The 27,868-nt window shown below is 35.5% G+C and overlaps 2 protein-coding genes across 2 annotated transcripts in view; one reads left to right on the forward strand and one right to left on the reverse strand.

Moving 5' to 3' along the window:
* Positions 1-5,812: 5,812 nt before the first annotated feature.
* The window catches only part of LOC142347883 (uncharacterized), a 31,321-nt gene continuing 9,265 nt past the window's right edge, over positions 5,813-27,868 (reverse strand). The window contains exons 4-5 of the mRNA XM_075399034.1: positions 6,976-7,173; positions 5,813-6,210 (exon numbers count right to left, since the gene is read on the reverse strand). Coding sequence (XP_075255149.1) covers positions 5,898-6,210; positions 6,976-7,173 — 511 coding nt within the window. The 3' untranslated portion in view covers positions 5,813-5,897. The remainder of the gene's footprint in view (positions 6,211-6,975; positions 7,174-27,868) is intronic.
* LOC142347882 (polypeptide N-acetylgalactosaminyltransferase 3-like) lies at positions 16,305-27,824 on the forward strand. The gene is made up of 2 exons (XM_075399032.1): positions 16,305-17,751; positions 26,740-27,824. The coding sequence occupies exons 1-2, from the start codon at positions 16,822-16,824 to the stop codon at positions 27,664-27,666; spliced, it is 1,857 nt and encodes a 618-aa protein (XP_075255147.1). The 5' UTR covers positions 16,305-16,821; the 3' UTR covers positions 27,667-27,824.

The raw sequence follows: 27,868 nt of genomic DNA on the forward strand, positions 1-27,868 counted from the left end.
AGAGGAGCATAAACTGAAAAGTTGCCGGATTGATTCAAAGTCACAAAAAGTTAATCAAAAGAATTTCACCGGGAAAAGAAAAGGGCTAATTGTCTACAATAGTGATTTTCCTTTTTTTTTTCTGTAAATTAGCATCTAATCGTTTCCCCCAAATCACTTACATCCTAACCTCCAAAAGGGTGTTTAGCTTCCTAGCATTAGAGTGCAACGATAGTGTGTTGGTCTAGCTACAAGCACTAATTGAATGGGGGATATAGACCCTCCAAATTTTGTTCTTTTCGCAATAAAAAAATGGGATCTATTCTGTTTTGCCCCCCAGTGTTTTTTACGCCCCCAGTTACAATTATATGTTGTTATATAGCACGTTAGTATGCAAGAAAACAGCACGTACTCCTGGGGTGCGTAAAAAAATAACCTCACTAACGTGGGGAAAGGGGCGAAACAAAACAGATCCAAAAATTGTAATCATTTTTGCAAGTAAACTGTTTTTGAGTTAACTTTTGTTCCAATGAAGGCCATCACACGGTTGTTATCGCCACCGAGAATTTATCCAACTTGGAGCGGTGTCGAGGTGTAGTGATAACTTCGAGGGCGATAACAACCGTGTGGTATTTTTGTAATCGAAAACCTGTTGCCATCATGTTTGTTTTTTAGACTAAAAGTTTATCAAACTGTTTCCATCATTAGACTACGAGTTTATCACCAATCTTTTATCGCCACTGTTTACTTAGATACAGTGGCAATGAAAGAGTGCGATAAATTCGAAGTTTAATGCTGAAGTGTTTTTCTCGATCGAGTATTAAAATTGATTACACTTGCAGTTTATTTAACAGCTTTTATCGCAACAGGTGTTGATTAAAAAGTTTACGTGACTCTACTAAAGTCACTTCGAAACTCAGGCAAAAATCTCGATCTCGAACCGCTTCGCGGTTCTCGATTAGTGCCGTAGTTCCTCAGTGACTTCATCAGAGTCAAGTAACCTATACTTAAAAGTTCCAAAAAAACTGTTCAATAAGACTGAAGATTATCAGCATTATAATAACAAGCAGTTATATGCCATATCCGTTCTGTAACAGCGCTCACTATGTAGCAGTACTAACAGACTGTCGACCTAACAAATAATTTTAAAAAAGCAATCACACTAAGGATCTTTCGGGGATCAACAAATCAAAAACCTATCGACGCTTGTGAGAACAACCTAATTCTACAAGTGGGCCGAAAATTGCGTCGTCAATAAATCAACTGCAGAAGCAAAATTATTGTCAATGAATTCGTTTTAAACACACAGGCGCCTCAGAGATGATTCCTAAAATATTAAAACCACTTCACGAACAAAAATTTTCAGCCGAAACGTGATGTCCAGATTATTTTTTTAACATATAATCTTTACAATAAAACATATAACCTAGATCAAGTCACACCTTAACCAGCGAGAGAGCTCGCACAGTTCATAAACTATATGCTGAATCCATTTAGCAGCTATGTATCTCGTTCTGATAGTTCAATATAAGGGCATGTATTTTTGAACGTGCCAGTCAAATGAGAGAAACCTGTGTCGTTAATCCGGTAATTTAGAACATAGTTATACAAATAAGTTCTTTGACAAAAAGCTGCCATTTTGGTTCGAGCATCTTTGTCAGGGCGCTAATTTACTTGGGTTGCTAAAGTTTCTATTGTTAGCTCAAAAATGTGTCCGATAGCTTACATAATTGAAACTTCTGATTGTGGTTTCTAAGAGAACCAGAGGTAATGAAGGCGCGTACTGAAACCTCAAGGCAGCTGAACTCAGTTAGTTAGTTTGCATTTAATTCTTAGCGATGCACGTGGACGACACTAATCCTTGGCTTCAATTCGTGTAGCTCTTTTCAAACCAGCAAAACTGTTCGCACAGTCCATAAAAATACAGCTGAATCCATTCATCAGCTTATTATTTCGCTCTGATAGATCAATGTAAAGTTATTTTTTTTGGTGTCCATTCAAAAGAAACCTGTGTAGAAAATCAGGTTATTTAGAAAAAAAGTTATATAAAAAACCAAATTGCCGAAAAACTGCCATGTAGCCAGCTTGTCAGGTAACTAAGCTTCTTTGTATCAGGTCACTAGTTACTTGGGTTGCTAAAGTTTCTATTATAAGATCCGAAACGTTTCCGATAGCTTAAACCATTAAAATTTTTGATTGTGGTTTCTAAGAGAACCAAGTGTAATAAAGACGCACATTGAAAATTCCAGGCAGCTGAACTCAGTCAGTTAGTTTGCATTTAATTCATAGCTATGCACGTGGACAACCCTAATCCTTGGCTTCACTTCGTGTAGCTGAATTTCTGAAAACACCGTTGTAGTATAAGCCACTTTTACGAAGTATTATTTGCCTGCGACAGTACTAAGCGTTATCTCTACAACTGGGCTCAGAACTCGACAAAACTCTACTAGTCGGCTCAAAAATTGCGTCTACAATAAAAAAATTGTAGAAGCAATTTTAGAGTCAAGGAATTTTTTGAAACACACAGACGCCCCAGAGATAATTCCTAAGATATTCTTCCAACACTTTACGAACATTCAGCCGAACGTTGATTTCGAATTTATTTTACCATATAATCTTTACAATAAAACGTGTAACCTAGATCCGGACGCACCTTTACCAGCAAGCGAGTTCGCACAGTTCATAAACCATTTGCTGAGTCCATTTAGCAGCTATGTATCTCGTCCTGATAGATCAATATTAAGGCATGTATTTTTGTGTCCCTTCAAATGAGAGAAACCTTTGTCGCAAACCAGTTTATTTGGAACATAGTTTTACAAATAAGTTCTTTGCCTAAATCCTGCTATGTACCCAGCATTCCGGTTCGAGCAGCTTTGTCAGGGCGCTAATTTACTTGGTTTGCTAAAGTTTCTATTCTTAGCTCAAAAATGTGTCCGACAGCTTATATCATTAAAACTACTGATTGTGCTTTCTAACAGAATCAAGGGTTGTAGAAGGGCTCATTGAAACTTCGAGGCAGCTGTACTCAGTCAATTAGTTTGCATTTAAAATTTAGAGATGCACGTGGATGACACGCAAAGGAAAGGTGCTTTTTACCAAGCATTTGTCTATATCAATTCCCAGTAACTTTCCCTCATAAGTCTAAATTTTTTCATCCTAGTTTTTCGATTTCTCGCACTATTAAAATTTCATTTTTGACTCTTTCTCAAGATTCGAGAAAAATTGCAATTTTTTCGCTATGGTTGTCCAAACAGGCTATGAGAAGAAATCTTAGCATAATCCTGTCTTGTGTCCAGAACTCGGGCGCCAGAGATCCTGTGTCAGGGCACTAAGCCCCCGTCACTAATCAGTGGCCTGTCTAGGTATAGCTGACTTTCTGAAAACGTAGCTGTACTATAAGCTAATTTTATGATCTATTGTGTCTGCGACAGTACTAAACGTTATCTCTACAAGTGGCCTCAAAACTCTACCTTACCGTAAAAGTCGGCTCAAAATTTGCGTATTCAAAAAATTAACTCCACAAGCAATATTAGCGTCAATGAATTCTTTTGAAACGCACAGATACCCCAGAGATGATTCCTAACATAAGGCAACCTCTCTACAAAAACAATGTCAAGCTGAACGTTGATGTCGAGATTACTTTTTTACAATGAAATCTCTACAAAAAAAACATATGACCTAAATCAGGACGCACCTTTACCAGCAAAAGTGTTCGCACAGTCCATAAAAATTCTGCTGAATCCATTCATCAGCTTAGTATTTCGTTCTGATAGATCAATGTAAAATTATGTTTTTTGGTGTCCATTCAAAAGAAACCTGTGTAGAAAATCAGGTTATTTAGAAAAAAAGTTATATAAAAAACCAAATTGCCGAAAACTGCCATGTAGCCAGCTTGTCAGGTCACTAAGCTTCTTTGTGTCAGGTCACTAGTTACTTGGGTTGCTAAAGTTTCTATTATAAGATCCGAAATGTTTCCGATAGCTTAAATCATTAAAACTTTTGATTGTGGTTTCTAAGAGAACCAAGTGTAATAAAGACGCGCATTGAAACTTCCAGGCAGCTGAACTCAGTCAGCTAGTTTGCATTTAATTCATAGCGATGCACGTGGACGACACTAATCTTTTGCTTCACTTCGTGTAGCTGAATTTCTGAAAACACCGTTGTAGTATAAGCCATTTTTACGAAGTATTAATTGCCTGCGACAGTACTAGACGTTATCTCTACAAGTGGGCTCAGAACTCGGCAAAATTCTACTAGTCGGCTCAAAAATTGCGTCTACAATAAAATAACTGTAGAAGCAATATTGGAGTCAATGAATTTTTTGAAACACACAGACGCCCCAGAGATAATTTCTAAGATATAACAACACTTTACGAACATTCAGCTGAACGTTGATTTCGAGATTTTTTATCATATTATCTTTACAATAAAACGTGTGACCTAGATCTGGACGCACCTTTACCAGCAAGCGACTTCGCAGAGTTCTTAAACCTTTTACTGAGTCCATTTAGCAGCTATGTATCTCGTCCTGATAGATCAATATTAAGGCATGTATTTTTGTGTCCCTTCAAATGAGAGAAACCTGTGTCGCAATACAGGTTATTTGGAACATAGTTTTACAAATAAGTTCTTTGCCTAAGTCCTGCTATGTACCCAGCATTCCGGTTCGAGCATCTTTGCCAGGGCGCTAATTTACTTGGGTTGCTCAAGTTTCTATTATCAGATCAGAAACGTGTCCGATAGCTTATATAATTGAAACTTCTGATTGTGGTTTCTAAGAGAACCAAGGGTAACAATGACGCGCACTGAAACCTCAAGGCAGCTGAACTCAGTCAGTTAGTTTGCATTTAAATCTTAGAGATGCATGTGGATGACGCTCGCGCAATAGAAATGTGCTTTTGACCACGCATTTTTCCACATTCTTTCCCACTTAGTCTCATAAGTCTAAGTATCTTTCCTCTTACACAAGTAAAATTTCGCTTTTGACTCTTTCTCAAGTTTCGAGAAAAAGCGCCTAATTTTTCACTATGGTTCTCCAAATGTGTAAGAAGAAATCGTAGAGCACATCTTGTCTTGTGTCCGGAACTTGGGCGCAAGAGCTTTTGTGTCAGGGCAGTAAGTCCCTCGGCACTAATCATTGGCTTCACTTGGTCTAGCTGAAATTCTCAAAACGTAGCTGTAGTATTATCCACTTTTAGGATGTACTGTATTTGTCTGCAACAGTATTATACGTTATCTCCGCTCATTTCTTTTTCAACTGAACTAGGGGCAATCAACTCAAACAAGATAAGTTATTGCAAGCTTTAAAAAATTAAAGCAAATTGGGCACTCGCAATCAATAATTTCAGTACGGGATCAAAGACAGACATTAAAACGTTGTAAATGAAGCCTGTTTTCTTAAAATTCCTTGAAGAAAGAGTTTTAAACTAGTGACTTAATGCCCTGACACGAAAGTGGGGACACGATTGCTCGTTACAAGAACCAATACAAAAAGCTAGTACCTTTTTGTTACAAGTAAATTAAAGAAAGGAAAGTGAAACATTCATTACTTTAAAAAGTTTTCTTGAATTTAAAACATTTCTATCCTAATTAAATTTATAAGGAGACAATGTTTTACTCAGCGCGTATAATTATAGGAAATGGTTGCTTTGTCCTTCTTTGAAACACCAGAAAAAAAAACTGTGACCACATTTTTTTTTACAAAAAATGCTTTTACAACTGATTCCAAACTAATGCTCAACTCACTGAACCAAATACTAGTTTATTTTCGTGATCGCTTCCACAATTCGAGCGCTTAATCTATAATATGTTTAGCAAATTCTAAACAAAAGGGGCAAAAACAAGACAACTTTTAATCTTTTCTGACAAATGAAATGTGAAATCAAACGTATTAACAGATTCGAACAAAGTTACTAAATCTAATTCCACCCTTTCCACAAAAACGAGTTGACAATTCCAAATCGTCTCTGAGAAGGTTCGTAAACCCTCTGAGAATCAACGGGTTTCTCACATTTGTTCAGTCTCTCTGTGAGTGCCGATAGCTGCAAAGCGGACATGGGTTTTGGCTTGACTCGTCTGATACTGGGTAAAGTTTGTTTTGACTGACAGGTGATAGCTCCCCGAGGAGTTGTGAGTCGGAGGACTATTTCACTGATTCGTTCGGCACTGAGGCTTTGCTGACCGAGGGGCATGATCCGACTCGTATTATCGTCATCATAATTACCGTCAAATCTATATTGAGAAAAGAACTGCTATTTTTTCTACTAAAACTCACAGTTGCCTTTTCTGACTACTTTTATCGTTTTCAAAGATTAAACTTCGAATGAGCTTTTTGAATTTTGAATTTTATTCAAGTATTGCCTCTTGTGGTTGGCTAATTTATTTATAGACCATAACTAGAAACTCGTGAGAACATAATAGTAATTAACTACGCTATGGTACTAAAAAGCTACGTCCTCAAATCGTCAGCACATCATAATTTAAACGCTCAGCGTTATTCGTGCGCTTCAAAGATGATCGGTGCTTGGTAAATTTCTGGCCAATTTTGAAGCAGCAGTGACAAAAAAGACCCTTTTTGGAAACATTTAGAAAAATTTAGAAAATCTCAAAAGAAATTGACTCAGCCGTCGTTCAAAATTTATACAAAAATTATACAAACCATCTATTTTATGTTAAAATGAAGACTTAATGACGCCTTACTAAATAATTGACTTGAGCTCGAAGTGTTGTTCTCTTTGATGTCTTCGACGGGCAATTTAAAAAATTTTAGATGTACGTAGCTTTTTGGAACCGTACTGTATCGTTAGGACATCTTTTGTCAAGCTTCTGAATTTCATTATAGTATTATGCTCGGGGGAAGTACATACTTGCAATCTTAATACATACCCGTTGAGGTTCTAATCAGCTCCTTTTAGCACTGGCAACCCAACTATTAAAAATTACAGCTTGAGTAAAACAACTCGGAACGCATTAGTTTGTTATCAGAAAAACTCTCACCTAGTTGGATCATATCCAGATGTGGTTCTAGCACCTCGAGTGGAGTAGACAGAAGATGCCAGTCTGTTAATGGACATGTTCAGCTCCTCGGCTGTCATTGGTTTCGTTCCTTTGTAGGGGGACTGCCGTCTGACTTGCTGGTCCTCGTAATATCTCACACCTCCCCTCGATTCCATCTCACTCGATGTGCGTGAAAATCTGGCCAATAAGAAAAAGAAAGTTGAACAATTTTCTACGCATTTTGTGGCCTAAACTGACCCATACTGAATGAAACGTCGAAGTCTTGCTACAAGGAAAACAAAAAAGCTAGCATGATTCTGTGAGTGGCACAAAATATTCCGACATTCGCATTTGAAATCATTAAATAAAACATACCAGCATATTTGATTTGATATTGCTGCAAAAACTCGTTGATTTAGCAATCAATTTTGTTTTTATCAAGCTTCTGCGGAATGACGTTTTTCTATAACTGATGTTTAAAAAAGGATGACAAAAACATCTGAGTATTTATAGCAACCAAAGATACCCGAGTAACCTCACATTATAAAGGAAATCATTATTTGTGCCAATTTATTGTTGAAGCTGTTTTTTTAAGCTTTCAATTTTGTTACAATGAAGATTTCAAATTCTTCCATCGGTTAAACCACTCGTTGTTTATTATGTCTACCATACTTTGAGAGCTTTAATTTTAACATGACAACAGATATAAAAAGACATGCAATTGCCGTCGGTAATATGTAGATTCTTATATTTTGATGACAAAAACAACCTCTATTCCAAAAGATGGCACCTCAAAAAGAAAAACAATCCCATCAATAGAAAAAACATCTAAATTAACGAACCCCTCCCAGAGATTGAAGCCGGTATAGCCAAAAAAATTCTTTGTGTTTGGTTTAACTGCCATGATTTAATATGTAATACTTTGTAATGTCACAACGACGGAAAAGGTGTTCAATGGAGCCATAAGGGTGTGTTTTTTTCTATTCTAAAACATTGAAAAACCAAAAACTGTTTCTTTCTCATTTTGTTTTCCTATTTAATATATTTTTCAGGCTGAGTTATTCTCTGCTTGCGATTTCCGCGGGCCATTCTTTGCCTAGCCACGAAATACGCGACTGACAAAAGCAATGAATGTGAGGAATAATTCGGCTATTGCCGTGTCTATTTGCGATATCCGCGAATAAACACTTGCCTTTCTTTTTCCAGAGGGCAACCTAAATTATTCTTTTTTTAAAAGAAGGGTGAGGTGAGAAAAGTATAAAAAAGGTAAAGTAGGACCTATCAGCAAACATGTTCTTACGCAAAACTAAAGCAAATCAAAATCAAGGCCAGTTGCAGTAATAAACTTAGTTGTTTCTTTTTTTACATTCTCCAAATTTAGACAGACAGATGATTTTAAATAAGCAAACTATTCTACTACAGAACATACGTTCCCTTCAGAAAAACTTTGATCTGCTAAACATTCATTTAGAAACTTTAAAATCTAAACCTATAGCCCTTTGCCTGACAGAAACTTGGCTTAAGAACCACTACGAAACGTCACAATTCTCACCAAAAGAATACCAAAAACTATGCAGTTGTGAGAGAAAGGAAAGAGCGGGTGGCGTAGGAATTTTTGTAGCGAACAATTTGGATTTTGTTGAAGTGAAAAGATGCCATCACGACGATCTGCAGGCTCTTACAGTAAAGATCAAAGCAGATAAGCAGTTTCATCTGATGATTACTTGTATATATAATCAGCCTACAAAACAAAACATTGAAAAAGGCTTGAAAATTACTTAGAAAGCTTACCAATTGATCTTGAAAATAAGCATATACTATGCGGAGACTTCAACAATAACTTTTTGGTTAATAGTACAATTTTCCGAAAAATAGTCACTTTGCTGGCAGGAAACAGCCTCTCTATAGTTGAAAACATTAAACCAACTCGGGAAACCTCGAGCACGAAATCAACATTGGATGCGTTTTTTTCAAACACTTTGTCTTCTGTCCACACTACTGATTCCGGCATTTCAGACCATCATACAGTAACACAAACATTTGAACAATCTCTGGAAAACTCGTCCAACAGGCACGAAAAATATACAAGAAAATGGCCCAAATTAGAGAACCGTAAATTTGTTGAAGACCTCAACAGTATCTTGATGGAAAAATTGAAAGTAATCAACTGTAAGGGTAGTGAAGGGTCCCCTGATAAGGCTTTTGAAAAACTCCATGAAATTTTGATTATTGCTCTAGACGAAAATCTACCAATAATAAATATAACTAAAACTGGAGAACAAAAAACATGGAAAGATAACCAGGTGAAAAGTGCTGCGGCAAAAAAAAGTTTCTGAGAAAATTTTGTCTCCAAAACCCAGATAATAATCGTCTGCAAAATGATTACAAAGCTCAATGCAAATTTTTCAGAAATCTAATCAAACAAAAATCAAGACATTATTACTAAAACAAGATCGAAAAAGAAGCAGCCAATAGCAAAAGAAGTTTTTTCAATCTCTTCAATGAAACATCGGGCCAAACGGTACTGGATCACCACAAAAAACAAATAGTAGAAAACATAGAAACCTTTAACACTTTTTTCGAAAACATTGGAGTAGAGCTAGCAAAAGCGTTTGATACAAAGCATGACATCGAGATATGACATCGAAACTAACACAAATACCATGTTCTGTTTCCGAATAACCAGTTTCGAAATCACTGATACACTGCAAGCGCTTCCATCAAAGTTTAGATTAGACTGCCACAACATAAACTACTTTTTTCTTAAAAAAAAATTTCGCGGGCAGTTAGTCCACTACTTGAAACATTATATAATGAGTGTCTGATGCACGGCTTATTTCCACAGTGCCTGAAAATAGCCAAAATTGTGCCTTTTTTCAAAAACAGTGATCGCAGCGAGCCCACAAACTACATACCAATCTCACTTCTTCCAGCAATTGGCAAACTGTTTGAAAAATTATTATATAAAAGAATTTATACGTTTTTGAGCAAAATTAACACATTTTCAAAAACTCAATTTGGCATGCGAAGCAAATTAAATACCGTTGACGCCATGGCTTCATTAACTGAAGAAATCAGAGCAAACTGGTCTAAATCAAAAAACTTAACTAAATGCACTTTAATTGATCTAAAAAAAACTTTTGCTACAGTGAACCATGAGCTACTGCAGAAAAAGTGTGAACACTACGGACTCCGAGGAACGGTACTGAAAATGATTGAATCCTATGTGAAAGACGGACTCCAATACATTAAAATAGGAAAAAGTGAATCTGAAAAGAAAAGCGTTAAATGTGGAGTCCCACAGGGATCAATTTTCGGTCCACTGCTTTTCATTATCTATCTAAACGACGTTCCAACTCTAAAATCAAAAGGAAGCACAACTATACTTTACGCTGATGATACAGTTGTTTCTAGTAAAGGTAGGACTGAGACCGCAGGAAAAAAAGCACGATGCCGCACTAGCCGCAGTTGCTGGCTGGTTTCATAAAAACAAGTTACCAATTAACACAACAAAAACAAAACACATAGTGTTTGGAAAAAGACGCAATTTAAACCAGCACAGAACGACAATTGATCGATCAAAAATTGAACAGACCAGCTCTTTTAGGTATCTAAGATTAATATTAGACAACCAGTTTAAATTCAAAGACCATAGTAACTACGTCAAAGAGAAGCTTTCAAAATTTTGTTCACTTTTTTACCGACTACGCCTTATTTTCACAAGAACACAGCTTCTCAGAATTTTTTTAAAAAATATGTCAAACCAAGAGTACAATACGGAATTAAGATTTACGGATTTACTAATGAAAACTTTTAAAAACCAATTAACATGTTAAATAAATTTTTTGGAAACGTAAATACGAGTCAATCGAGCAAATACGAGTTCAAAATTTGATGAGCTACGCCTCAGAGTTACATGCTTTTGAAATATTTAAATTACTAGTAAAACTAATAAAAAAGCAAACGCTAAGTGAAGTTTTTTCAACTATAATAGCGGACTCCGACCCTAATGAGATCATGAAAAAGAGAAATCGTGGACTGTATGTAAAAATTAGCAGACAAAGATTCGATAGTAATTCATAGAAATGCAGAGTTCTTGGGATGCTAAAAATGGCATTGAATTATAAAAATCGCTTTATTGAAGATGTAAGAACAATGAAAGAAGCAAACATAAGAGAATGTTGCCATACATTTTTGAATCTTTATATAATTGGTAACCAGGAATTGCTAGACAGACTCTTTCACGCTCATTAGAGCAAAATTGTTGATCGCTCTAACATTTTTTTATTATTCATTAGTTCAAGAAAAATTGCACAACTCTTCCGTGAGGCGCCTGAAAACAAACCAGATAGGTTTAATGGCGACCTTGTAGTGTCGCAAATTGTAATCGATTGTGTTTGTACAATGTATGTTTTTTTTCTTGGCACTATTTTGTGATAACGGCACTACGAACAATTTATTATTATTATTATTATTATTATTACATGAAAAGAAGCAGAAGCAAATACTGCACCTCGAATTGTATTCTGAGAATCAGTTTTACAATGGTCAATTTGTAGCCATGAGATTTTATTCGACAAATGCAGCCTTATTGTACACTGAAATAAGTGTGTTCGTTATTTTTGTCCTAATTATTTTGATTGAGGCTGACGGAAAGTTTATTCAAATTATTGCTAGTTGTTTAAAGAGAAGGGTACCTTTAAAGGAACTTCAAGGAAAATGACAATAAAAAATATCAACATACAGAATTAAAAATAATTGCACTTAAAATGTGGAAAAGGTACTGAAAGTACTGAAATCAAACATGTCACTTTTGATCAAAAAACAAAGCGCAACAGTTCTTCCTTAGATTTTAAAGGCGTGACAAATCACAGACATTACGACCTGGCTGATTTGACTGCAAGAGAAGTTTTTTAATTAAAATTACTCTTCTAAATAAATCAAATGAACGAAAACAATCAAGATATAAAAGATCTCAAAATTATATTTACAGCTCTGCTTATGTTGATTTCTTTAGAACACAAAGAAAAACAGTTGGCAGGAAAATATCAAACGCTAGCTTCTTACGTTACGGAACCAGAGTAGACATTGCTGAAACAAGTAATAATAAAGAATCATGTGTTCATGAAATGAAGACAACAGCAGCAAGTTTAATGAGATATTCCAAAATCGGTAGCCAAATTATAAGTTACGCAACTGTTTCAAAAAAATTCAGAAGAACATAATATCAATGTCATTTGATGTTCTGGAAAATATTGGCAGAAAGAGAATAAGAAAGTTGACCAACTTTAGAAATTTTGCGGCCTAATTGACCTTTAATGAATTAATCGTCAAAGTTTTGCTTCAAGGAAAACAAAAAGACTGGCATGTTTTTGTGATTGGCACAAAAAAAACCCGACATTCGCATTTGAAAGCACTAAATGCATCATGTCACAATATTTGATTTGATATTGCAGACACGTTTGATTTAGCATTAAATTTTATCTTTTATCAAGCTTTTGCGGAACGGCATTTTTCTATAACTGATGATTAAAAAGGATGACAAAAATAGCTCGGTTTTTTTGGCAACCAAAGATACCCGAGTAACCTCACATTATAAAGGAAATCATTATTTTTTGTTGGAGCTGTTTTTAAAGCTTGGAGATTTCAAATTTTTCATCGGTTAAACCACTCGTTATTTAGTAAGCCTTTAAGAGCTTTAACTTTAACATAACAACAGCAACAAAATAGCATAGAAGGAAGCAGCAGAAGCAAAAATTGCACCTCAAAATGTATTCTGAAAATCAGTTTTACAATGGTCAAAATATAGCCATGAGATTTTAATCAACAAAGTCATCATTGAATTCAAAAAAGTGACAGATTAAAAGAAATTACCTCCTCGCTGATCTGACTGCAAGAGAAGTTTTTTAATTTTAATTACTCTTATATATGAATCAAATGAACAAAAACAATTCAGACAAAAAATTGTTTAGAGCTCTGCTTATGTTGATTTCTATAAAAATCCTGGAAAATAGTTGGTAGGGAACTAATCAAACGCTAGCTTCTTACGGAAACAGATTAGACATAGTTGAATCAAGTAACAATAAAGTATCATGGGGTCATGAAATGAAGAGAACATCAGGAAGTTTAATGAGATATCCCAAGATGGTCAATTTGTAGCCATGAGATTTTACTCAACAAATGCATTAACGAATTCAAAGAAGTTGCAGATTAAAACACATTATGTCCTGGCTGATTTAAGTGCAAGAGAAGCTTTTTAATTTTAATTACTCTCATAAATCAATAGAATCAATAGAACAAAAACAAAGAATAAAAAAAACAAAAATATTATTTAGAGGTCGGCTTATGTTGATTTCTTTAGAAAACGTAGACAAGTAGTTGGCAGGGAACTAATCAAACGTTAATTTCTTGCTGGGCAAGGTCTCCTTACTAAAAAAAATTAGAGCAAAGGAATCAGACCATCCTGCCCGTGAAGGAAAAACTGATTCTATACAAACTTTTTTCAGAAGCAGGAAAACAACATACTTAAAAAAAAGAAGAGTTTTTGATATTCGAAAATCAAAGATCTGACTAAAACCTCCAATTTTGGAGCTACCATATTGCTAACATTAAAAAACGCATAAAAAGAAAACTACTAATAGACGATAAGCTGAAAAGCTAAGTGCAGATAATAACACAAGCAAGGATAAAGTCACTTGTGCCATGAGAAGGAAAATGGAAGTGAAAATGAGATTTTGGTCAGCGCCGTACCAATTTTGGTAAAGTGAAAATTAATTTTCTCAATAAATCAAAGAAAAGACAACAAGAAAGCATACAAAACCTTTAAAAAGTCTATTGAGAAAAAGTTACAGTTATGACAGGAGTTTGTAGGATAACTGACACAATGGCAATTACTTCTCAGCAAACATGTTCCAAAGTTGTTAGAGTCGTTAGATATATACCAAAATGTAGAAAAAGAAGATGATATATATTAAAAGAAAGCACTAGTGTATCCCGAAAACAATTATGAATATCTGAAACTATCTGAAGCTATGTGCTCTCTTTTTTCCTTAAGATGTCATAAAATTCTGAGAAGCAACAGAAAAATGGATCAAAACACTAGCAACCAAGGCACTTTCATCCTAAATTAAGACATTGTTAGAAATATAACATAATGGTTATTCCTATGAACACTCCAAGATTCTGCTAGTTATAAAAAAATTAAAAAATAATTCAAATAAACGAAAACAATCAAGGTAAAGAAGATCTCAAAATTGTATTTACAGCTCTGTTTATTTTATTTTCTTTAGAAAACAAAGAAAAACAGTTGGTAGGAAACTAATCAAACGCTAGTTTATTACGGAATCAGATCAGACATTGTTGAATCAATTAACAATAAAGTATTATGGGGTCATGAAATGAAGATAACAGGAGGAAGTTTAATGAGGTATCCCAAGATAGTCAAATTGTAGCCATGAGATTTTATTCAACAATTTCATTAATATTTCATAGAAGTTGTAGATTAAAAGACATTACGTCCTGGCTGATTTGATTGCAAGTGCAGCTTTTTATTTTTATTTACTCTTATAAATAAATCAAATGAACAAAAACAATCAAGACAGAAAAGATCAAAAATTTTATTTAGAGCTCTGCTTATACTGATTTTTTTTTAAAAAAACTCTAGAAAAATGGTTCAAAGGGAACTATACAAACGTTAGTTTCTTGCAGAGCACTGTCTCTTTCATTGAAAAAAAATATGTGAGAAGGAACCAAACCGTTCTGTCCGTGAAGAAACTGATTTTCCACAAAATTTTTTACGAAACGGCAAAGCAACATAATTCCATCAAAGAGAGTTTTTCATTCTCGAAAATCAAAGATCTGACTAAAACCTCCAGTTTTAGAGCTACCATATTGCTAACAACATCATAAAAACGCATTGTGGGAACTGATCAAACGAAAAATACTAATAGACGATAAGCTGAAAAGCTAAGTGCAGATAATAACACAAGTAAGGATAAAGTAACTTGTGCCATGAGAGGGAAAACAGAATGAGAATTTGGTCAGCGGCATACCAATTTTGGCAAGGGAAAAATAAACTCTCTTAATAAACCAAAGAAAAGACAAAAAGAAAGCATACAAAATCATTTAAAAGTCTACATCGAGAAAAAATGACAATTATGACAGGAGTTTTAAGGATAACTGACACAATGGCAATTCCTTCTAAGCAAACATGTTCCAAAGTTGTTAAAGTCGTTAGAAATACACCAAAATATAGGAATAAATATATATTAAAAGAAAGCACTAAATATTCCTGAATCAAACAATTATGAAGATCTGAAATAATCTGAAAATTTTTTTCTCTGTTTTCCTTAAGATGTCATAAAACTCTGAGAGGCAACAAAAAATGAATCAAAAGACTATGTAACTAAGTACTTTAGTTCTAGATAAAGACAATGTTAGAAAAATAACATAATTGTTATTCCTATATTCTGCTAGTTATGAAAATTTTTCGAAAGGAGAACCAATTTCAAAACATAATGAGGCTAAGCTATAATATAGATTTCAAAGAATGAGGATAAGCTAAATTGATAAACTTGTAGCCAAAATTGGTGCCAAAACTTTTTCCTAACAAAGAAACTCCGAAAATATCTTTTTGTAGCGGAATTCTGGACCGAGATAGTTTTTAGATACCATATACGTTAGTCTGAGGTGGCCCCAAAAGGCCAAAAATTATCTGAACAAAAAGTGGGATTTGACGAAATTTCATTTTAATGTGGGAACAATAAATGAGTAACATTTTTGGACACATTTTTCCCTGGAGTTATCGGGTATTTTAGTCACCAGCACGCTAAGCCCACAAAATTGATACAAAAACAAAAAAACTAATACGCAACTAAGGACTATTTTCATGCCATACTTTTCAATTGAAAAGTAACATAAGCTTTAGTGAAGTTTAAGAAGTATTAGATCTCAGGTTGTCAACGAAAAAACGTCGAAAGTTAATTTCTATAATTTCAAACCATGTAAATTTCCAGAAAACGAGATATAGGGGCTCCTGTACGTTTCAGTGGGCAATCACTAATGAACAATAACTAAAAACAACCTTATAATATCTTCAAAAACATCAAAACTCGTAAATTTCGTAGTATTTTTTCAAATTTGAATAGCTTCACTGAGAGGATTTTCCTTCTTTGTTTCACTTGGTTTTTAAGAAGCGTCTGAACTTTTCTTTACGTATGCAATATGTTCAGTCTACTGGTTCCAGAATTTGCGTTTTTCCATCATCAGGAAGAATGCAACGGATAAACTATTAATTCGAGCTTTTATTTGGATTAGGCATGTGTGTCAGCTTGCCACGTTTCTCACTCTTTAGAATATTAGTCAGTGCAACATAGTATTAATTCATAACTCACTAATGCTAATATTTTCCGTTCAAGTTGTCATTCAGTTGCAAAATGCTCATAATTTTTGAGGATTAATTTTCAAAAAAAAACTTGCCCGGCATAAAAAAGCTTGAAACACGATTACTTTGTCAATTTTTAATTCTCATTTTTCTAATTTTAAGGCTAAATAATCACAAATATTGCTCGCCCGTAAACCAAATATTGTTTTTACCGTTTGTTTTTTTGCAAAATGTTCTGTTCAAGAACCGACAAGAAAGCCATAGTCCACTAACTTGCTAATTTTGACTATGATATTCTAGAAAAGCAAGTATTTGGTTGCAGATTTACATTTCACATTGAAAGCGGATCAGAAAACCGTCACACCAATTTTCGCACGTAAATGCAACTAAAAGAATAATTCTATTTTGGTTTAAATTGTCTGCAAATTCTAAAGCACCTCTTTGAACAACATCCATAAAGTGCAATGGGGCTTTTACGACGTTGTCGCTTCAAACGCAGAACTTTTTTCACAATTGTGTTCGCAAAAATCCTCTTAGGGGCCCTATACATGCATTATAATGCCAGTTCTCTATCCCGAGATTTATATCTGCAAGCAAAACAAATGGAATATGAAAACAGATCAGACCAAAATGATCACGATTACGGATATAATGACCAAAGTGAACATAACGATGATGATGAAAACGACGGCGAGGAAAGCGACGAAGAAAAAAATGAAGAAAAGGAAATTTCGCGCGACCAAAAAATGAGCAACTCAACACAGTCACGTGACTTAAAGATGAGGCGCTTTTCCATTTTAATGTCGCATCTAAATCATAGAGATGACACGAGACCAAAAACGTGCATTTTACGAAATTTTTCTGATCTGTATGATCCAAATAGAAAGTTTCCAATGGTTCAAAAGTCGGTTTCAGTTTTGGTTATGGTCGATAAAGAAAGTGAAACATCAATCTATGCTGAAATAGCAAGCATTGCCCAAAAAACGGAGCCCAAATTTTTGAAGGAAATTTTGATATTTGTCTATGGCTCGGCAAATCTTTCAAATTCGTTCATAAGTTTTTGGGACGATTTGAACTACGAGAAAAGTCTGGATTACAACATCGAATTGGTTAGACGGGTTATGCCAATTACTGAAGCGCGTAACCATGCAGTGAATATCGCTCAAGGGAAAATTGTGGTTTTTCTACACGCAAGACTGGAATGTCTTAATCACTGGTTGGATCCATTGTTAAGCTTCATTGTGCCCGAGCCGCAACCCGGAGGTCAGCAGGCAGATGAAATGTGGAATAGAGTGGGTGTGTTAGGCGCTGACGAGACGGATTACAAGACGAACAAGCAGATAGAACACGTTCCCTGGCATTTAGTTACTGTACCTGAGTGGAGTCTGGTTGAGGTAAGGCCATGCAATAATAAATCACTTTTGTTGTAGCAAATGGGATAAAAAATAGAGAAACAAGAAAGACAGCTCGCGTGAGCTTATATGTGTTACAGAAACTTTTATTATAGTCAGTGATAGACAAAATAAGGTGGCTGAACAGATTTACGTACCACAAAAAAAACAAAGATAAAAGATCAATTCTTGCTTCTTTCTAAAAAATATCAATCATTTGCTAATTAAATGGTTATATTGAAAAACTTTCGGTCGCAAGATATTTTATCCAAAGTTCAAACTTAAGGGTACAATTATGCTGTTATTTCAATGCTACTGCGATATTTCCTCACTGGAAAATTTCAAGCATATAAGTAAAAACACGTAATTTTGAGAAAAGACGTTATTTTAAATAAAAAAAAACAAAAAAATTAAGAGTCAGCAATAATGAACAGCAATAAATCTCGTTGAGTTGAGCAAAACCAGAGAAAATATCCCTTTTTTGCAAAAACCTGCAAACACGCATCACGTTTACGCAAAAAATGAAGAACATCGAAAGAACGAATTGAATAAAATAGACGTCTATTTCCATAAGGCAAAGACACAAATAAAATAATTAAAAAATTCAGAAAATGATGAGCAGAGCCAATTACAGAGCTAAGAAAAATTGATATTGTCATTTTTGTCAACGATTTAAGTCAACGATTTTTTGTCAACAAATTTTTGTCAACGAATTTTGTCAACGCAAAGATCCAAGCAGAAAAAAATTCTCAGAAAATAATTTAGTTAGTAACGGAAATATTATAGTTAATAACCCACGAAAATAAAACTAAATTATTCATTTCATCAAATAATTGTATATTTGATAGAATTGATAGCAGCTCTGACTTCCTCACAAGTTTCGCGACTAAAAATCAACAAAATCGCAACTAAACCCGATCTTTGAGTATTTCAATTCAAATAAAACAAAGTAGAAACAAGTCGGAAAAATGAAAAGTAGTAAAAACTCCCTTCTTCTGAGAATAAATGCATTGAGTAAATCAAGATGAATTGCCACTAGAAACAAGCAATAAAAATCAAAACATTATTATACTTTTAATTTAAATGCACCTTGCTGCAAAACACAAACAAGCAGGATTCACAAAAAAATGCCGAAAGTTTTCTCTAATTGGCTCCAAAACTTATGAAAACTATTGAACATCTGCAGAAAAGTTGAAGTTCAAACTAAAACGAACGCTTTAAACCAGATATCACATTCTTCATACTTCGAATGGCAAAACTGCGACACATTAAACTTTGGCGGACAAAATTCACACTATCGATACACTGCACTCATGTTTTGAAATTGTGAATACTAAATTGTTACAGCGCCTGAATGTAGAAAACGCACATCAATTCAAAAATTATTTTTACGATGCACGATATTAGCATTGGGTAATCACATCACAAACGCCGATGGGCCTCAACAGGACAAGATACTTGTGGCATGGGCTATTCTTTATATGCCTGATATTAAAAAGAAAACTAATACAAAATATAGTGAAAAATTAGACCGAAATCTTTTAAAATTCTTCTCTCATTATTAAAATAAAACCTTGACACCAAAAAGAAGTTAATCCTACCACAAGACCACACAAAAGCTTCAGCTAGATCTTCAGGTTTTAAAACTTCGATTGAGTTAAATTTCTTCCTTGATTAATTTCCACCACCTCTATACAAGAGTTGTAAAAACGTAAAAAACGGCGTAATTTGGCCCAGTTTAACAATAAAATAAAATTCATTAAAATCAAAATAAAAAGGAAACAATTCATCGATGATCTTTTTCTCTTGATAATAACAAGTAAGCGCAAAAATTTTTAACTTCAAGGACACAATTAAGATAACTCTCAATCTGTAAACTCAAAATACTAATGAAGGAGCCCATCTTATGCAGAGTACTTCAATTTGTTGAGTGCACAAAAATTGGATGTATTATAAAATTCTAATTTTGCTGCTACTGACCAACATTAAAAGGTCTCGTCTTAATGGTCCGATAAAATCAGACACAGCGTCAAAAAGAGCTGGGGAAATGATTTGCTCACAAGTGCTCCAAAAATTCTATTTTATTTATTTGTATTTCTGTCGCAGAGGCTTAAATATCTATAACGAAAAGGTGCAATTAAAATTGCAACACCTAAAGCAATCTTTCATATTCAACCTTTCCAAATATCAAGTAGAAAAACTGGTAGAACAGAAATTGATTTGATTTCTTAGAAACTATTTTCCTCAGAGAAAATTTCCGACGATTTCTTCATGTTGTTACGCACGACATTGAAAACATAATCCGCAAATAAACAGAAAACAGCTGTGTGCAGTGTTAGTTACATTGCACAATTATACAGATTCGAGATTCGGAATTTGAGGCTATAATAAACTTAACACCAAATAGGATTTGCTCAAATGAACTCTGATAACCTAATAAAGTATACAGACGAGCTTTAGAGTTTTAACCTTTTTCCCTTGAATTCATTTTATTCACCATGACCGCAATCATAATATTGGGCAAAAATTGTTGAAAAAATTTAACAACCATTCAAACAATAGAATGAAGTAAATCAGAGGACAAACGTGAAAATTAATAATTAATAATGAAAGAAAAAAAGGAGAGCGTCTAAATAACAGTCTTTTTTAGTAGATGGCGGCTGCCATTGATAATGGTTTTTATGAAGTTACTTGAATTATTTCAGTTAAGATTTAAACAAAACAGGAGTGGGTCTTGATAACGTCGCATTCTAAAACTTTATGCAGTTATCTTAGATATACTAGGCTTTTTAAACTAGGTTTTATTTAAGAAAACTTGTGATATTGCGAGCATGCGCAAAAACAACTAACTTCATAGCGCTTTTCTAGCCCCAATGCTGTCAATTCGATGTCGACGCAATCATTTAGCTAAACGTGAAAGATCGTGAATAAATTAGCTATTGGAGTGCACCACCATCTCCCATTTAAGCTTAAATAGCGAGCAAAAAACCGAAATGTTATAATGGTTGCATTTAAGAAAATAAATATCAGTTTCAGAGCACGCTTAAATATAGTTTTCGGATCATTGAACGGAAAAGAAAATCCTTCAACGAGTTTTCATTCACGTGCATGATAAATTTTTAAAAAAGCATCTGAAAGAATATCTGTATCTTTTGGTGAAGAGAACTATCAAAATGAGTGAAATGAGATTAAAATCACCATATAAAACACAAAGTTTATGCCAACGGCTTTTGTTTTCTAGATTTTACTGCCAGCCACGCATTTCAGAAAAGCTAATTTTATCTCAAACTCATCTCAATAGATTCAGTAAAACAAGCAGCAGTTGAAAACCCGTATTTGACCAAATATCAAAATATAAAATTCTGTTAAAATACGCCGTAGTTGATGCGTTTTCTTTTGCTACCACACCAGAAAAGATCCATTTACCACTTAATAGAACCTAAAATCCAACAAGTAGCGTCGGAGTGTCAACTCGGCTAAATGCCAAAGACATTTTTCCCCTGAATCTCTGAAAACTTGACGGGAGATAACCTCCATATTGTTGCCAAGTCTTACCTTACAATTGCTGTTCATCTAAAAAAATGAACAAAAGCATGCTCGATATTGGAAAATATGACGCAAAAAATTCTATCGTTATAAAGAATCTGAATATTTAGGGTGGAGGATTTACCCTATTCATAATTCCACAATTGTTCGTAGAATCTATCTTTAGAGAAAACTACTGGACTGGATAGTAACTTCACAAACCTACTCTTAACTAGACTAAAGGGTTATACCAGGCCCTCCGTTCAAACCATAAAGAAAGTATTTCAGGCGCTATAGAATTGTAGTCAATTGCCAATAATAATGATAATTTTAGAATATGTTTGTAATGCCTCACTATGTTATATGATATTTTAGCTTCTAAGAAATAATTTACCACAAGAAATGTTTAACCAATATACTTAAAACAAAATAGTAGATGACGTGAAGAGCTCGTCGGTGTTCACTCCACAACCCAACCAGACGAGTATTAACCAACTTGATAGAACGTTAAGACATTGCCCATCAGGTACTTCAGGTTACTGCAGACCCTTTTAATAGTCTACTTGGTTCACCATTCCATACTACATGGGTTGTCTTAACTTGCCAAGTCTTGTACAAGCAGGCAGACCTACCCTCAGAGTGGCTTCACTATGCGGTCTCCTGGAAGAAGCTTGGCCGATTAATACTCTCACAAATCAATCATCTTGATGTTGTCCAGGACTCGGTGCTGCCCTCCAGTTCGTTAACCTAACTTAACCTAATTATTGATTAGTTGATCACTACTTTACTAGTCACCAAACTAATTTAAATCTAATAAATTGAAACTAGACTGAGTATGATTTCAGATCCTTAGAGATGTATTGTGAAGTTACTAAAGTTGGACAATTACGCTGTTGATTAACAGAAAACCGAAAGAAACTATTAATTTTTACCCAATCTTAATTATTATAAGGCTATGGTTCCTTCAGAACAACTAGTTACAAATGCCTTTGAGTGCCAAGTATCGAAGCGTTTAGCAAATACCTACTAGATACCAATTTAAGCTCTACTAAATTATAAGAAAAGGTCTAAAAAGAAAAATAGTGAAAAAGTTGCTAAGATAATATTACGAAAAGTATAGTTATCAGAGTATACTAGTTCGAACAATTATTAAAATACTTATTAAAGTACTACCACGACAGAGATCTGTTAACTCACTCGTCGAATCAGATTTACTCCGCAATTTCGATTTTCACGACAATACAATTATTTTCAGACTGATTTTGGTTACAAAAATTGGCCAAAATTGAGCCGTATATATACTGTTTATCTATGTTTGGTTATGATAGTTTAGTCCTATTTTTACCAAATTTTCCGAATCCTTGAGTGGAAAATACTTTCTTGGGAAAAGTTTTCGGAAGGTCATTCATGACTTTGATAACTTAGACCCCCTAATTTGGGTTTCTAATCCAATATTACGTGGGTGAGAATGTTGATGTTCAATCTATGATATAATCTTTTTCAGAGTTAATATTTACTTATTCAACCGTTCTCATCAGTTTAAATTTCTTCACCATTATTATCTTTGTACAGTTTCAAATTTAGAGTTCGCTTTTGTGTTGGGAATAATTCAAGGTCAGTATTAATTTGGTTATTTTCCGAAAAACGCTTAAGTTTAAATTTCCATTCCTACATCCCACCCATCCGGACTAAACTATTCTCCTGAAAAGTACAATACAGTGAAATTAGTATAACGTAGAAGTATATAAAAGCACCATCACCATCACCACATTCTGGTACGACAGTTTTTTAATCAACTTTTGTCTCCTCTATTTGCATTCTCTGAAATAAGTTGTTGAGTAACGACATTTTGCTGTCGTCAAAAATCTGCTCGCGAAAGCCACTGGGTACTCTACTCCAGCGACAATATTCGAGAGTACTGCCCCTAGACAGTTACTTACATCCGTGCATCCGTGTCCACGATAAAAGGAGAGTTGTAGTCCGGATGCTTGAGTACTGAGCTATCAATCAGAGCCTCTTTCAGTTTCTCGAACGCATTATGGCATTCAGGGTGCCAAGTGAAACGGCTGTTCTTTTTTGTTATCTGGTGAAGAGGTTTCGCTATCCCAGCAAAGTCTTTGATGAAACGTCTGTAGTAACTGCAAAATCCAATAAAAGACCTCACTTCGGTAACGTTTTCTGGTCGTTTCCAGTCCCGTGCTGCAACGAGTTTGTTTTCATCTGGTGCAATTCCCTCTGTGCTCAGTTTGTATCCTAGATAGGTTACGGATTCTTGAAAGAGGCGACATTTCTTGGGTTTGAGTTTAAGATTGGCCTGGCGAAGATCGTGAAAAACGAGGCTCATGTGTTTTTCGTGTTCCTCCTCATTCCTACTAAACACCAGAATGTCGTCTAAGAAGATGAGGACAAACGAGAAGAGATATTCATTGAAGATGCTTGTCATAAGTTGATGGAAGGTTCCCGGTGAATTGCAATGTCCAAATGGAAGTCTGAGGTACTCGTAGTGTCCACCATCGGGAGTGACGAACGCAGTTTTTGGTATACAACGCTTAGCTAATGGGAATTGCCAATATCCAGAGGCTAGGTCGAGGCTTGAGAAAATTGTTGCTCCGTGAAGATGATCCAGTATCTGGTGAATTCGCGGAAGGGGAAAAGCGTCTTTCTTTGTTACTTCGTTTAGTCGTCTGAAGTCTGTGCAAATTCGATTGCTCCCATCCCTCTTGGTAACGAGAACAATTGGTGCACTGTACGGGCTGTTTGATGGTCGGATAATGTTTCGTGCCAGCATGTCCTCAATCTCCTTCTTAACCACAGTGATCTTTCCAGGTGCAAGTCTATGGGGTGCAAGCTTGATGGACAGCGTATCACCTGTGTCAATTTCATGCTGAACCAAGTGTGTCTGTCCAAGTTCGCTGTCGTTCATTACGAACACATCTCTGAACTCGTAGCAGTGTTCTTCTGTCGTCTGTTTCTTGATTTCTGCCTGGAATTGCAAAAGAACAAATCTGTTCTAACTCTTCATCGCATGATAGGGTTGGGTTTGTTTCTGCAGTTACCCCGTGCTGTGTTTCTTCCGTTGTTTCGATCTGATCAAGACCGGATTCTGCTTCCGTCTCACAGAGATGTACGTGCCTGGGGACTTCAAGTTTATAGGCAAATTGCGAATTTACAACATTGCTTTCTTTCTCCATCATCAGCTGCTTAGAATGGAAGTCGATTGATACTTTATTCTCCTCCATCACCTGGGTTCCAAGTATCAAAGGCACGTCTGTGTTTGGGGTCACCAAGAGATCGGCTTTCACTTTAACCTCAGTGTCGAACGTTATTTCACCAGGGAAAACGCCAAGTATTTCGAAAGGATCATTTGTGACCGAAAGAACTTGTTTTCGGAAAGGTCTGAGTTTGGAACGCTGGTCGTACTGTGAGTAAGCTTTTTCTGATAGAATGTTCACATTGCTCCCAGTATCCACTAACGCTTTGTGTTTTTGTCCGTCAAGATCAACCATCACGAAGACTGTAGGTCCAAAGACTGCTTCCGCTTGAATTTTGTTGATACTGCTCACTTGCTCTGGGTTCGCTCTCTGTAAAATGCTTTTTACGATTGGTTGTCTATCGCGGTGTCCAAGTTTGTGGATATACCCGGTTGTATTGTTCCTTTCTGTGGACACTGATTTGACAAGTGCCCAAACTCGCGGCAATTATAGCACTGCATCGCAGACGTTCTGGGTCGAAAGCCTTCTGGTCTTCCTGGACTTCTACTCTGAAATCTGGGTTGACTTGTTTCGGATAGAAATCTTGTTTGGGTCTTAAGAATCTTCTCCATGATCCGTGTATGTCGCTCTTGCTGCTCTAGCATCTTATTGAAGCTTCTGGTCTAAAACTCGATCAATTGATTGAAACCCGATGACACACTGGTGTTGAGTGCTCTAAAGTCAGCTGTTACTGACTCATCTTGATCTTGTTCACCCTTTGTCCATCTCACGGGTCCGTTTCTTTGTCCTCGCAGTCGACTGGATTCCGCTTTACTGATGGCGTCTAGAGCAATGGCCCGTTGTGTAGCTGCATTGAAGCTTCCCGGTTCTTCCTTCAGGAGTGCATATCTGATTTCGCTGTCCAACAGTTCGTCCATAAAGGCATCTTTGCTAGCTTCCTGTCGTTCCGCAACATCAATATGATCATTGGCTGCCTCTCCTAACTTACGAACTCGCCTTGAGAACTTTTGGATTGACTCTGATTCCAATTGCTGAAGATTTTTGAATTCAGTGCGGGCACTCCTTGCGTTTGGAAAGTCGCCCATTCTGTTGTTAAGAGCGTTCAGAACTCTCGCTATGGTCGGGGCTGGTTGTCCTTGCACTTGTTGAAAGTAATGATTGGGGAGATTGTAACACTCATTTAACGCATAACTGTTCAAACACGTGGGTAGGACCTCGCGTTGTCTCTGGTCATCCCAATTGTTGGCATTTGACATAGATTCGAAGTGTCGAACCAATCATTCGAAACTCTCGAAGCCACGGCTAGGGTATCGGAGGGGTTGAGAAGGGGTGGTGCTACGACTATTTGCTGCTGATTGTTCGCCTGGTTCTGTTGTTGCTGTTGCTAGTTGTTTGGTTGCTGGTTGTTTTGGAGTTTTACCTTTGTAGCGTATTCCAAAGATCTAATTCATCGGTTCTCTCAAAATCTAATTTTCGTTTTTTTTTTGTAAAATGCAAAACCGCCTTCTAATCAGAAGAATCCCTCTGTGGCCGCCAATATAGAATCTGAATATTTAGGGTGGAGGTCTTACCCTATTCACAATTCCACAATTGTTCCTAGCATCTATCTTTAGAGAAAACTACTGGACTGGATAGTAACTTCACAAACCTACTACTCTTAACTAGACTAAAGGGTTATACCAGGCCCTCCGTGCAAACCCTATAGAAAGTATTTTCAGGCGCTATAGAATTGTACTCAATTGCCAATAATAATGATGATATTAGAATATGTTTGTAATGCCTCACTATGTTATATGATATTTTAGCTTCTAAGAAATGTTTTACCAAATGAAATAAATTGGTGACTCTAAGATTGAGAATTATGCCAGGTCCTCAATTCACTTTTTAAATACTCGATCAACAAATATACTTAAAACAAAATAGTAGATGGTTAGATTAATTTGGTTCTTTTCCGAAAAACGCTTAAGTTTAACTTTCCGATCCTACACGTTAGTTAGTGTTTTTCTTAGAGAAACGATTCTATTTGATTATGAAGTTCGATAGATTTGGGGAGCATAGCCACTCACCTTTTGGAAACAATAAAAGTAAATTAATTTTTTATAACTGTAAACTAATTCCAGTATAAATCGCAATTTATTCAAGTATAGGTATGAATAAGAAATGGGAGAAAAAATTTGTTGATTAAATATTCTATCAAAAAGGAAAGAGGTTCCGGAAAGAGGTTCAGGTTTTGTCATAAATTTTTATGTGACAGGTACAATTACACGAACTCAACACAGAAGTGCGCAAACTGAGAGAAAAAGATCCTTTTCCTCCATCAAGTCCAATCCGAACACCACTTTTCTTATGGTCCATGATGGCAATGAGTACTGCATTTTACAAACACATCGGGGGATACGAAACAGTGTTTAAGACAACTTATACCCGATCGGGCGAAGATGTTGACTTTGCATCGCGTGTGTGGCGTTGTGGAGGCGAAATTTACGTCATACCTTGCTCAAAAGTAACACAATCCAACAAACCTAATCAAATTGGGGAAAGTGAACTGGAAAAACGGAAGGATATGGATTATAATATGATGATTCTGGCTAAAAACTATGGTCTAGATGGCCATGAAATGTTCAAATTATGGAATAAAGACTTTATCCATAGCGTTCAACAAGATATTGAAGTTCCGAAATTGGAGAAACAATGCCCGAACATGAAAAGTTTTACCTGGTTTTTAGACGAAATGGTTCCAGAAATGTGGAAAAAGGAAAACTTGATCGCAATGGGTACAATCAAACTTCAGGGAAATAATTTCTGCATCGATAATTTTGACGGCTTTGAACCTAAAATGTACGCGTGTCATGGCTTGGCGTCTCAAAGATTTATGTACTTAAAAGGAAGGCTTCAAATTCAAAATGTGCTCCGAAAGTGTTTGGAAATTTCACCCGAAGAAGCTGAACAATCGAAAGAAGATAAAAAAATTCCTATAATGAAAGTGAGATATTGCAACGATGAGTATGTAGAACCTTACTCCCAGTGGGAATATAAATCTGAAAATGGGATTTTCGTTCACGTGAAAACGGGTAAATGTCTGGGAATAGAAGGCGGGGCAACAACAGGCGCAAACTTGATTGTGGAAAAATGCCAAAACCCTCCGGTTGATACCCAAAAATGGCAAATTAATCTATTGTAAGGTTCATAGCCCACTTCCCGGGTTAAACTTTCTGCATTCTGTAGCTGGTATATAAAGACTCAAATTTGATCAATATTTTCAATGTTCTACTTATTCCTGATATTTCGTGTTTCATTACGTATTACTATAAAAAATTGATAACGAATTATTAAAAAGAATTTCAGTGTTTAATTCACGAGGAGAGCATTAGTATTATATGAAA

This window comes from Convolutriloba macropyga, chromosome 10 (assembly GCF_964194025.1).
Source record: "Convolutriloba macropyga chromosome 10, txConMacr16.3, whole genome shotgun sequence".
NCBI classification, from domain to species: Eukaryota; Metazoa; Xenacoelomorpha; order Acoela; family Convolutidae; genus Convolutriloba; species Convolutriloba macropyga.

What these genes read in the sequence shown, in the direction of transcription:
- LOC142347882 (XM_075399032.1), top strand. Translation starts at nt 16,822, where the DNA reads ATGGGGCTTTTACGACGTTGTCGCTTCAAACGCAGAACTTTTTTCACA. An exon ending in CTGAGTGGAGTCTGGTTGAG is followed by an intron (nt 17,752 to 26,739) that starts GTAAGGCCATGC and finishes TTTATGTGACAG; the next exon opens with GTACAATTACACGAACTCAA.